Source organism: Vidua chalybeata, chromosome 10 (assembly GCF_026979565.1).
Source record: "Vidua chalybeata isolate OUT-0048 chromosome 10, bVidCha1 merged haplotype, whole genome shotgun sequence".
In the NCBI taxonomy this organism is placed as follows: Eukaryota; Metazoa; Chordata; class Aves; order Passeriformes; family Viduidae; genus Vidua; species Vidua chalybeata.
This window is the reverse complement of record NC_071539.1, coordinates 16,854,066-16,866,895: the sequence shown is the minus strand read 5'-3', so window position 1 is coordinate 16,866,895 and position 12,830 is coordinate 16,854,066. Positions and strand designations below refer to the sequence as shown.

General features: G+C 42.3%; 1 protein-coding gene across 1 annotated transcript in view; it reads right to left on the bottom strand.

Moving 5' to 3' along the window:
• Window positions 1–5,623, bottom strand: part of DOCK10 (dedicator of cytokinesis 10) — a 146,945-nt gene extending 141,322 nt beyond the window's left edge. The window contains exon 1 of the mRNA XM_053951677.1: window positions 5,510–5,623. Within this exon, the coding sequence (XP_053807652.1) occupies window positions 5,510–5,623 (114 nt within the window). The remainder of the gene's footprint in view (window positions 1–5,509) is intronic.
• Between the last annotated feature and the right edge of the window lie 7,207 nt (window positions 5,624–12,830).

Here is a 12,830-nt window from a genome sequence, read left to right as displayed (position 1 = left end):
CCATCCTCCTCCAAAGCCAACACAAGACTTAATTTTCCAGCTTCTCTTTGCTATTGATGTTCATTCTCTCTCTCTCAAGACCCCTTATTTAACCATGCAGGCAAAGGGAAAAACGTTAATGCAGCTTCTATAAACTAAGAGCATTTTGAGTTACACAAGCTGACTCACTTCCCATGAATTTAAAAGAAAGTGTCAGTCAGGTGACGGACACAAGACAAGAGTAAAAAACCCTGCATTTAAATCCAAGTGCCTGGGTCTCCCCACCTCCTAAATGACTGCCCAGGGGTGCACGTTAATGCCTTATCTGCACAAGTTATTCACCAACCTGACGAAACCTTCTTGCAGCTCTCTTTGTTTCTTTCCTTCGTTTTATCATCTTCTTCAGCCTCTCCTTCCCCACAAAGTCTTTTCTTTTTTCCCCCATTTTCTCCAATGCTTTTCTTCCCTTCTCTGTCTCTGCCCTCTCTGAGGCTCTGTTCCCTTATCTCCTTTTCCTCATTTCTGCATCAATTTCATCGCCAGTGCCAGATGAAGTTCCTAGAATTGCTCAGAAGCAGACTTTGCCCCTTTGTCTGCCTGCAGAGGAGGGAGCCTTGCAGCTGGAGAATGTGCAAGTAGTGCATTCTTGTCTGTACCCTTTGCTTGATTTGCCCTTACATCTGAGCTCCAGCAGCCAGCTGAAAGCAATCGGAGCCTTGCCTGGGCCAGACCAAGAGCTCTTGGGATACCCCAGCTGAAAAACATCTACAGAATTACTTGTCAGACACTTCAAAACAACAAAAAAAAAAGGTTAATAAAGGAGACTGCTTGCAAATAATGTGGGTCTTGTGCTTGAGCAAGTAAGGGATGTCACACAGGCTATAAATGAAAGGTAAGTTTTAGAGTGTAGATCCGTGAACAAGGTTCACAGGTGAATTACAAATATAAACAAGTTATTTAATTTTTCAACATTGCACAAGGCTGTTATCATTCTAAATATGCCTGTCAAGTTGTCTGTCCTGAGCAAACCCTAACTTATCTCAAATGCCAAGGCCTGCCATAACAGAACTCCAGCTCCAGACCTGCAGGTGATACTCCCTTACACTGGTGCCATGAACAAACTCTCAGCTGCTAGACCAGGATGAGGCTTTCTCTGTATGCACATGCTCTTAAGATTACTGCACCAGTTTGGGGTTTTCTGACAGAGAAATAGACAAAAAATCTAGTGGCTGGTGTGTGAAGACAGTGCCTGTGCACCTATTACAAGAATACAGAGTCTGTTTTGGGTACAACACCACGACAGACTCACTGCCTTTATAAATGCATTACTTGGGTTCACCCTGGACTAACAGAAGACATTAGAACATCCTCAGAAGAAAGGAGTATTTTACAGTGCAGTTTCTGTCTTTGAAGTAGCTCAGGTAGCACTGTACCTTCTCAACAGATGAGGTTTTCAGTGATATTTCATTCACAACATGCAAGCCCAACCACATAACGAGAAGAGGCCATACAGAGTAGGCAGAGTCCAAACTCTGGTATCATTATCCAGGTACCAAGGCAGTGGGTGCTCCCTGAGAGGCTGGAAACCACCCACATCACTCTTCTTGAGAGACTAAAACACATCACTGGAGTCACAAACCAGTTCATTACCCACACAAAACTAGAAATATACAACCACAATATAAACAGAGATGTTATTTATTATTTGTAAAGTACCTACTACATAAAATACACATGGGAAACTAAGGGGATCTGTTCTTTCAGGGAGGAATTAGGGTGGCCCCAGGTAAGGTAAAAAGGAGACAAACCCATATTGTGCAGAAGAGAGAACCATGTAATCCAGCCTTCCACGTGAGAGAGAGCCAGTACTGAGGGATTGGACATCCCGACTCTGTGCTTGGCTGCAGTGGGATGGAAAGAAACCTCTGCCAAAAAAAAGACACGTGGAGCAACAGCCCAATTCCAGACTGCTATTAACTTGTTTAACGGTGGAAGAGAGATGAGGAGCAAGACCTGCCACAGCTCTTTTATAAAAGCAACGTCACAACACTTTATGTAAAGGATGAGGACTGCAGCCAGCAGTACTTAGCCAAATTAATTGAGATCTGAAAATAATAGTATAACATGAAGTTCAGTACTAGCTAAGCAGTTAGCAAGCCGATTTCTAGGAGAACTGACTGGCCCATCCCCATTTTAAAAACTTCCAGTAGAATACTGCTGCAGTGACAGGCACAAATGAAGCAACAGACATATTAATTTCCCTTTCTTGTGCATGGCTATTCAGCTCTCCTGGGCAGTGGCAGCGAGTGTTCATAAAGCAACTTTCAAACAAGTGTTTTCTATTAGAAGAGACAAAGAATTTCACATCAAAGTTTTAAAGTACAATAAATTATTTACCTTCTAGATGATCCTGATCTATTTCACCAGCTAGTTTGGTGAATTGCCATTACTACTTGAAAGCTTAAGGAGGCAATGGAAACAAGCTGAAGTACAGCCATACACCACTAACACCTGATAGCATCACTCCTCCCACCTGCTGCAGAGTTGGGTGATTATTGTAGAATGTGTTCCTTCTGCCCAAACACTGCAGTTACTACCCCTACCAGCAAGATACACACATATATTCCACCTTCAATCTCTGTTTCCACTTTTTATCTTTCAGGGCACTGCAGAAGTTCCTCTCTTATACAACACCAAGTGACAAACATCCTTACTTCTGCCAGCTCTTTTTCCTGATTATAATGGCACCTTCTTTTTTACAAACAGATTTGTGTGCTGAACGCTAGCAAATATTAAATGAATAAATGAGCAAAAGTAAAGGTGAAGGACACAAAAGAAGAAGCAATCTATACAAAAACAGTAAAGAGCTGTAAGACACAACAATTCACTTTTCTCTAAGATAGTTTAGACATTTGATCCCTATGCTCCTACTGAACTGAAGGGTTGCACCTAGAGCAGGTGCTGTCCAAACATTACCAGCAGAAGTCCAGCTGCAACTCAATACAGGACATACACAAAAGCAGTACCAGAAGGCTTAGTTCTTTGCTCTTTACACATAATTCTTTACACATTACATGTTTATGCTTTCCCTCCTTTGTAGCTGCCAGTTATTTGCAGACTTAACAGCAGCTGAGCCAACTTTCAGGACACTCCAACACAAAACAGATTTAGTATAACTGGAATATAAGGTGCTGATACATCCAGAGCAAGATGTGCTGAGAACCAACAGACCTCACTGAATACACCCACTTTTTCTTTTCTGTGGGAATATTCACTTCTGATACAAAATGTCAGTTGAAATTCAGCCAGAAATTTCAGGTTCTGTGGAATGTTTTTACAAAAGCAACACAGCTTTACTGCAATGGCTGTGCCATCCCAGCATCCCTGAGCCAAGATACAATGGTTAATTCTGCTAATCTAGCTGATGTAGGTAGAAAAGATTTAACCCTGAAGGGAGCAGCTTTGTACTCCATCATAAGACCTCAGCATAAGGCATTGTATAAAACTTTGTCTTTCAGAGACAACATTACTGGCAACCCGAAAAAGTATGGTAAAAAGATGGTAACGCCATTAAGTTCCCCAGAGCTGTACATATTCAACACAGCAAGCAACTCAAACTTCAGAACCATTGTGCCTGCTGGTGAATAAAACACATCTGGAAGTCCCTAAGTGATCCCACTGAGCGGTATAACTGAAACCAGAATTTGGTCTGGCATCTTCAAATCTTAACTTCAGTATCTTTCAAAGACCATCTATTCAGATCTGACTGTATTTGCCTCAGATATTGCATCAAAAGCTCTGATGAAATCCAGCACCAGTGTGTTTCATCAGCCAACGGGAAGTCTCACAGAAGACTCACAAAAGTGGCAGATGATTTTTGTCACCCTAGAACTGAAGTCTTGATGTTTTAAAGACAGATTGAATAAAATAGAATGTGAATACACGAGGAGTAATTAAATGCTATATTACGATAGCAGTCTAAGATTTGTTAGCAACACATTAAAAACACCACCATCCTCTAAGGAAACAGACCATCAATTTCAGATTTGCTTCATCAATTTCATTCTGTTTCTGCATTCTTGCAGCAAAGGCACAGCAGAGTAAAATACATTGCTAACAAAACTTAATTTATAACACTCCAAGATGCAATGAGGCAATACAATAGTTTAGTGATACTTGAACTGAAACATTGCCTCTTAGGGGACAACTACTCAGCACAGTGTCTGGTCAGAGCCCAAACCAACCATGATGGTTCCTTGAGGGTTTCCACCAAAAGTCCATCAGTGTAGTGCATCCTGTTTAGTAGTGAGCCAAATTTTGATCTCCGTGCCCAGCAGGTGGGACCATGTAAATCTGTTGGTGGTGCAGTTGTAGGGATGCTTTGGGACTTGACAAGGACTCATAGCACGCACAACATTTGTGGAAAATCAGGAGAGATATGTAACTTCTTCTAAGCTTTCAAAAATCAGGAGTTTTGGAATACTTCATGAAGACCTTGAAATCTGACTGTAAAAGCACTTCAAATCTAGTGATGTAAAGAAAACAACTCACATTTGCTGTAGAGGTAACTAGGAACTGTGAACTGGCTGCTGTCTCTAAGCACACTGGGCAAGACCCCTCAGATGATGGAAAATGCCCACACACTTTATGGGAACACACTTGCAGAATTGCTTTCTGTTTTATGCAGAGAGGATGTATTACAGCTAGGCACTGCTGTGGGGTAAACTGATGAGTGATGACCTTTCACTTAAAACTTTCCCTCCACTTCATGAGCTGTCTTGCCTGAAAAACTAGAAAAAAGAAAATATTTATCTGAATTAAATGATTCACAGAAATGATCTGCTTAATCATCTAAAGAGTCATATAAGTGTCATAACGCATAGTTTTAAGTCCAAAGGAATCTTAATATCAAAATGGCTAATAAATGACTCATAAATACCTCCAGATCTGAAAAGCTCGTGAACCCTAGCAATTTACCATCTATGCCTACCAGCTAAGGACTTAGGTACAACTATGTAACGGAGGAGAAAACTCCAGTGATGGAGAGACACGGGGCCTGAAGCCGCATGCAGTACATTTTAAAAGCAAACGCAAGTAAGGAAGAGCAGGGTCTGTGTTTCCGTGGCATTTGAGGCTTCTTGCGCGGGGTTTCCAGTGGAAATCACCGGGAGCGCACACGCTTCTCGGTAGCGATGGTGACACCCGGGCTGTGCAGGACCGACGCTCATGTGACTGTCACACACCGGCGAGCCCGCGCCTGTCCCGCTCCGGCTGGGCGCTCCCGGCTCTCACTTCACCCGCCACCGCGAAGCTCAGCCACAGGGACAGAAAACCGGCGAAAGCGAAGGGAGGATGCCGGGCCGCCGCCGGGGGCTGTCAGCGAGGGCTGTCAGCCGCCGGCCGTAGCGCGGGGAGGCGCGGAGCGGAGCGGCTCGGGCGGGCCGGGGCTCCCGGCGCTGCCGCCGCGCCCTCCCCGGGAACCGAGCGCGCTTCGCACCCGGGCCGGTGCCCGCTGCCCCGCCGCACTCACCCGCAGCTGCAGCCGCCCGCTGGCGGCCGCGGCGGCCGCGCTGTGCCGCAGCTCCGCCGCCTGCCCCGGCCGCAGGAGGCTCCGCGTGAAGCGCCGCGTCCGCTCGCCGGCCATGGGCGCCGGCAGCCCCGCGCTCCGGCCGCCGCTCCCCGCCCGGGCCGCGGCGCCGTCAGGAAGCGGAACTGGGGGTTTCCCTCCCGCTCCCCCCGCGCGGGGGAGGTGTGCGGGGCGGGGGCCGCCCGCCGACCCTCCCCGGGGCAGCGTCGCGCCCCCGCCGCCCGCGCTGGCCATGTGCGCGCCGGGGCAGCGCCGGCCCGAGAGGCGCCGCGGGCACGGCCCCGGCTGCTGCGAGACGGCGGCGCACGGGGGGCTCCGGGGGGAGCCCGAGCAGGGCCAGCGCAGCCACACCGCTTTCCGTGCGGCGCTCACCAAAGGATGCTCTCCCGGCAAGGCTGCGGGTGCGTTCGGCACAGGAAGAGCTACTCTTGGTGTTAACCGCTTGCTAAGGCGGAAACGCGGTTCAGGAGATGAAACCGAAGCGGTGTCCAGGTTTCACGAGAAATCCACTCTCTGGTCATCACCACTGTCCACTGAGCTCTTAGAAAGCATCCTCCAAGCAGCACGGAGACCCTGCACAGATGAAGGCTGGATGTCTCCCAGTCCTTCTGCCAGCTGGAATGGCATCCCTCTCTTCACAGTGGAAAACTCAGCCGATCCACTATTAAGTTTAGCCATTTAAGCCCACAGAAGTTATACAATAGTAACAGTTCTCCCAGCCCCCAGCGCAGCGATCACACCTTCTGTTCGTAGGAATACAGCTTTATGCCTTAACACTAAAGCTGCAATGTGGAGAATAAAGGATTGCTGTGAGAGCTGTATCTTAATTTCTTTGCACAATAATACCTACATTCTCCTCTGTAATGCAGTTTTCTTTCTCCAGTTAAACTAGTAGGGATGGGAAAGGAGGTAACCATGAGAGATAACATACCTGAGTGCATACCCTGTAAGAAAAGATTGAAATAGAACCCGAGCAGCTTCAGGTGTAATGCCTGAAGGGCAACACTGCCAGTACACATGTGAGGGCAACAGCTGAAGCTGCAAAGGTGCTAAAACACAAAACCCAACAGAGTCAGTTAACATTTAGCTAGATTTTCCATTAGGGAATTAAGTGTTGCAAGAGCTCCTGGATTAGGCCCTTGCCCAGAAGCGCTGTGTGTGTTTTGAGGTAGTTGCCTGTAAGACAGGGCAGGTTGCAGTGTGGTACGAATTCACTGCAGCCTCCTCGTGGCTCCCAGTTCTCTCCTCCAAGCTTACAGAAGATACCAAAGGCAGCAATGATAAGAGAGTTTAAGTATTGCTCTGCAATGGAAATGTTTCCCCATAAAGTGAATTATCTGAAGTGTGCTCCAGAATGGGCTTAAAACAATTAAGCTCTCTAGTCTAGCCAGGGAACAGGTGCTACATTGTAATATCTTGGAGATGACATTTGTTTGAAGCTAAAGCTCAGTAAGAAAATACTACTGGATTGGAAAAGATTTCTTGAGAAATTTGACACAAAAAGCTACTGTGAGATGAAAAAGGAGACTCCATTCATTTTGCAAACAATCCATATAAGGCTTATTTTAGGAATGCAGCCTGATGTTGCAAAGAAACAAAAAAGAAGAGTAAGTAACCTCAGAGACTAGGGAAGCATTCTGCCTCAACACAAGGATGTAATTTAGAATAAATTTGACTGCAATTTATTGCAGACAGCAAAGAAAACACACATTGCATATGTGAGAAAGGACAAAGAAAATTAATAGTTTCTTCCATTCAGTATGTACATGTACATTCTGAAAAATGGTTTTAAGAAAATCATCGCCATAACGCAGACCAAAACTGTCCAGCCATCTCTGTCTTTGGGCACAGTACTATTGCTCCTGCTCAGATGTGGTCAGCCCTGTGGTCAGGCAATAGCAGCCTGTGCTCCACAATACTTCTCCCTTCACAACTGCACATGGGCAAGCTGGGGTTGAGTGAATATGCAGATACTTGTCAGTGAGCATTTGGCTGCTGAAATCTATTGGTAGACATCAAGAAGTAAAAGAGCCAGCTGTTTCTACACCACAAACATTTTTAAGCCTGCAGGGAAGCAAGAAATATCCACAAATACTCAAATAAAGAGAAAAAAAAAAAAGGCAGTAGGATTAAATAGAACATTTTTTTTTATTATCATCCTTCTAAGTAAACATTCAGGGATAGTCTAGGAAAGGACCTCTGTCAAAGACAAGCTGAGTCTCTCAAATTGTCACACACAGTGCAAAGCAAAAAGTGTCCAGGATTTTACATGCATGTGGTTGTTGTCCAAAATCTCTTATGCAAGAGTAACTCTTTGTGTGTGTTTCACAGTTCCTCTGTATTTCAGAAGTTCTTTGGTTTTCAGATTTCAATCAGTTGTTACACAAGGCCACTGCACTCCCTAGGAGGCTTTCCATTTGATTTTGGGTACCCCATAGTGTGGTTCTGCTAAAAAGGTGTATCTGCTATAAGCTGTTAGTTCCCCACCTTTAAAAAATGGTTGCCTTGATAAACCCGTATTTAGCATTAGTAAAAAAGCAGCAACAGCAGAGTTGTAACTTTGGATATCCAATTGATCTAGGACTAGAGATTTTGATATACAGAAACAAGTCATTCTTAAAACATGAGTTTGAAGCCTATTCCTACACTACTTCAGGCTGCCCCTGAAAGATGGGTGATATAGCATCACTGATGGAGAGCCATTTCAGCACAGCATAAAATGGCTGGCAGTAACTGTTTGGACTGGGTTTCACACTCAAAGTTGGCTTTGGATCTGGAACACTTTTTTTTCAAATTTCAAGAATGTTTGGGAAAATTTCATTTCAATACCACTGCTAATCAGAAGCAAAAACCTTCAATTTGCAGTTGCATTAAATAGCAAGGCCATGTGAGTCTTGTCTCTGTTTAGCAAGACCATGAAAACTATTTTCTTTCACAACTGTGTATGAGCTTTAATAGACAAAAGTTCCACTTTCTCACAAATGCATCAAAGAATTGACTCCGTTTCCCCCAGTGGCCATTTCCCCCAGGCTTACAGCAAAACAAAAGATAGTGACACTCTGTTTAGGTTTGCTTCTTTAGCCTGTTTGGTAGTCTAACATTTCTAGAACTTCCCTTTGAAGAAAATCACAGAAATCTGTCATTTTATATGTCTGTACTGGCACAACTTACCCAATATGCATTAGTTTTCTAACACAGACATCCAGCTTTGTTATCTGGGGATTCTAGTTTCATGCCAACAAGTTATTCAGGAGTGTGATTATTTAAACATTTTACCTAAGTTTTCTTTGTCCCTGAAATGTTCATTAATTTGATTAGTGAAAAAGTTATTATATTTCTTATACCATTAAGCTGGTGCACACAAACATTCAAGACAAGCATTTTTTTCATTGAGATAACACCTTCCCCCACCCCTGCCTCTTCTGCCTCTGACCACAAATGCATTTCTGTCATATTATCAGCACACACTAACTGCGAAGTGAAACTAACTGCTGTGGTTTTTTTATCATCTGAGCTGCAAAACCCCCAAAACATACCCTAAAGTGTAACTTCATTTTCTCATAGGCTTTAAACTTTTTCCTGTGTGCAGTGTAAAGAATCTTCCTGTCCATGAGACCTTCCTTAGATTCTAGAACAGTTGTCACTAAATGCTGATGCAGATGTTTGCTACATGGAATTTGGGAATCTCCATCACTACTAATAGCACAAGAAGGTTGACTCCTTTAACATGATTCTAAATGCAAGTGCCTTTTACATTGGTCCAGTAACTCAGAAACTGTTTAGTCTTCACTATTCACTTCCCAGGTAATTGCCACTCCATCTGATTTGTTACAAAATACAGCGTTGCACAATCTTTAATTGTTCTGCCACCTGCAGAACATGACATCCCACCTGCCCTTCACAGGGTGACCATGGTTGCTCTGGAACACAGCTCAGCCTGCCCAGGCACAGCACACCCCCAGCACTGAGGAGATCTCTCTCCCTCCACAGCTGATACCTGCACTGCTTCATCTCACAGTGGATGAACTCAACAAATTCAAGGTGATAGATCTGTTTTATGTGTCATAATACAAGATAGCAACAGAAGAAAATGAAAACCTGCAAACACAAAATACCTCCTTCAACGCTCAAATTAAAAACTGCAAAAGTAATACTCTTGCACGTGCCTTTAATATCTACACATACAGGCTCACTCTGCTGCAAAGGTTACACTCTGTAAAAACAGGCTTATAGCATAAAGGATATTAAGAGAAATAAGTTTCCAGCCCTTCATTTACCCTTTCTCTAAGGCACCAGGCTGGGTGTAGCTGCCTCAGTAGAAGCACATTGGCATCAGTAGGGTTATTTTAGCAAGGCAAGTAAGAGGGTCAGGGGGTGGCTCTAAATATTTCAAGCTTCATGCTAAGACCTGCTCTGTGAATGCATATAAATTTAACTATTTCTGCTAGATTTGTGAGGATGTAGGCTCATCGCTGAGGAGCTACAGCTGACAGATCACAGTGGAACTGTTTTTATTAATCAATTAACACATGTATGTCTTTAATGAATCGGGATCGAGTTGGTAGTTAAGTGTAAATCTCAAACACTGGGCAAACAGTGCTCTTATCCTTTTTATAAATTCTTATTAGAAAACACACTGCTTATAAAAGACAGGCTATGTCATTATTTTATATGTTCAACAAGATCAGAATTTCTTTCCTTAATTACAGAATATCATATCTGACCTCATATTTTGTTACAATGCTAGGACAGAATTCTAGTCCTTCTGGAGAGTTAAATGCAAGAAGTTGAGAAGACTGGAGCACTGCAGGGTTAAAAAAACCCACCTCCATATTTAAAGGCATCCAAAGTACTCAAGTACACAGTTTAAATGAAAACAAAGATGTATACATATTTAATGTTATCTCTGACTAGGGCATGCAATCACATAAGCAGCCAGAAAATCCAGTATGTCTTGTGGGTCTGAATTCATTCATGCTTTGAACTCTAGAGATAAGCTCCTCTCCCATCCCAACACCCTTAAATTTAATACTACAAGAAGCATTTATTCATCCAAACCAGTTTCTTTAGGGTAATGTGTCTTTGCATGATGAATAAGCATAACATTTACTGCCAGTTTTTATGTGGCATGGTTTTAAACCTGAGAGGGCACTACGTAATGGTTAGGGCAATAATCTGAACATTTGTGTTGATTCCTATTCTGCAGGATTTATCTTCTCTATCTGACTTTTCTCTGGAAGATGGGAAAAACTATATCCTCACCATGGGTGTAGTATAAAGGAGTTCAAATGTTTAGTTCACAAAGTCCAAATGAGTACCAAGGCTATTTATGGCTATATGTAAATACTTGTAAAAACAAAAATAATTAATACTAATTTAACAGTGGTAATTTTAAGCTGTTTATTAGTCTCATTCAGAGCTGGAGTTTCACAAAAAATTTCCATCTAAATATTGTATTTCATTTTCTGGTCAGCTGTATAATTCACATTAATCATTCTCCTAATAAACAGTTTCAATACTTTCCCTTTTATTATGGTGAAAGTGCAAGAGCAATACTGTTTATAAAGCATCCAAACACTGCATTCAGACCAGTATTGTAAATACCTAGCTGGAACATACAAAAAAAAAAGTTCTTTTCACTTCAGCTGTGCGAAGGCAAACCCTTGAATTTGTGACAGCTGTATTAGGCTCTTAGGAAAAGATTCACACATGGATTTAAGCACCTTTATGGAGCAGAAGCATTACTCATGATTCATGAGATGCTCATCCTGTAAGTGCTCAGGCACTCACAGGAGTACAGACATCATTAAATACAGAGTGCTTTTCTTAAGTGTGCCGAAAATAACAAGTTTGGTGTTTAAACCTTTCTCTCTGCAAAGCTGTTATGAATTCTCAAGCATGGCAGCACTGAGCACTGTAGCCCTTCTAAGAGTCATTCTTCACATCCCCTCTCTGTTGAGCCATCAGATACATTTTGGAAATTCTCATAAAATTCTAACATGGAAGCTGCAAGGAAAATCACGTCAAATCAATTTCAATTTAATCTTAATCATTGGATGATTGATATGTTCTCAATTTCAAAATATGACTCCATTATCAATTACATTAAACATACATTGCTGAGAGGCTCCATTTGGTATGACTGATGCAATGTCATGCATGATTTAATTGTGACACCAACCCTGTTGTAAATAGACTGAGGTCCATTGTCACAAAAAAAAGATCTCTGCCATATTTTGCATTGGTGAAAGTGCACATAATCACACAAATTAAACTACAGCTCAAGGAGCCTTTTCCCTTTTAAAGTAGAAATTCTCTGTTCCATGTAGCACTCGACAAGTGTGCATCATTAGAACCATCACTTTAGTTTTAAAAATTGGCAGAAAATTTAAATATAAAATAGCAGAAACTTAAGGTAATTCTCTGTGATCACAGTCTTAATTTAGGAATATTCAGACAGCTTGAAACTTCTAGTAAGTGCTCCACCTGCACATTTTTCACTGTACTTATAGATGATAGTAAAGTCAAGATTAATTGGCTTCATGCTTTTAATTCTCATTTTCATGTCCCATACCTCCATAGCACATACTCTTCTTTCACAGTAAGCATATTTTACCATTTGTGGAAGTCAATCAGGTCAAGATCCTGACCTTTCCATTTTTAAATGCTGTTTTTCCATGATACTCTATACAAAGTGTACTTGGCATTGAGGATTGCATTCCAGGATCCTCTTTTTTCTGTTCTAAACACATAGTCTGCTTGATTTTTCTACTGCTTGAAATGATTAATAGGATGTGACCTCTAAATTTAAATTTTAAAATGTGTTTGGCCTGCTACTTCACAGGTAAAAATTTCCAATGGAAAAGAACTGACATGAGAATTGGATGTAACCATAGTCTAATGGGTAACCCTCCTGGGTGAAAGCTGGATACTTTGTCATATTTTCCTTTTTTAAAAGCAGATGTTGCACAAATGTTTTTTTTTTTTTCCTTCATGAAAATACAGAGCACATAGATTATAAGATCTATGGTATAAAACAATAAACAGCAAAACCAGCCAATCTGACTTTACTTTTGCCAAAACTCTTGGGTACTACATATATACAAAGAGTCAACTCTTTGGAAAGGAAGACGTAGCCATAACCAAGAACGAAGAAGGTAACAGAAATAAGGCAGAAAGCCCATTATGTATTTCAGTCATTTTTATAAAGACACAGGTTTCAATACAGTACAGGTCCAGTTTAAAGCAGGAAGGAAGTAAAGGC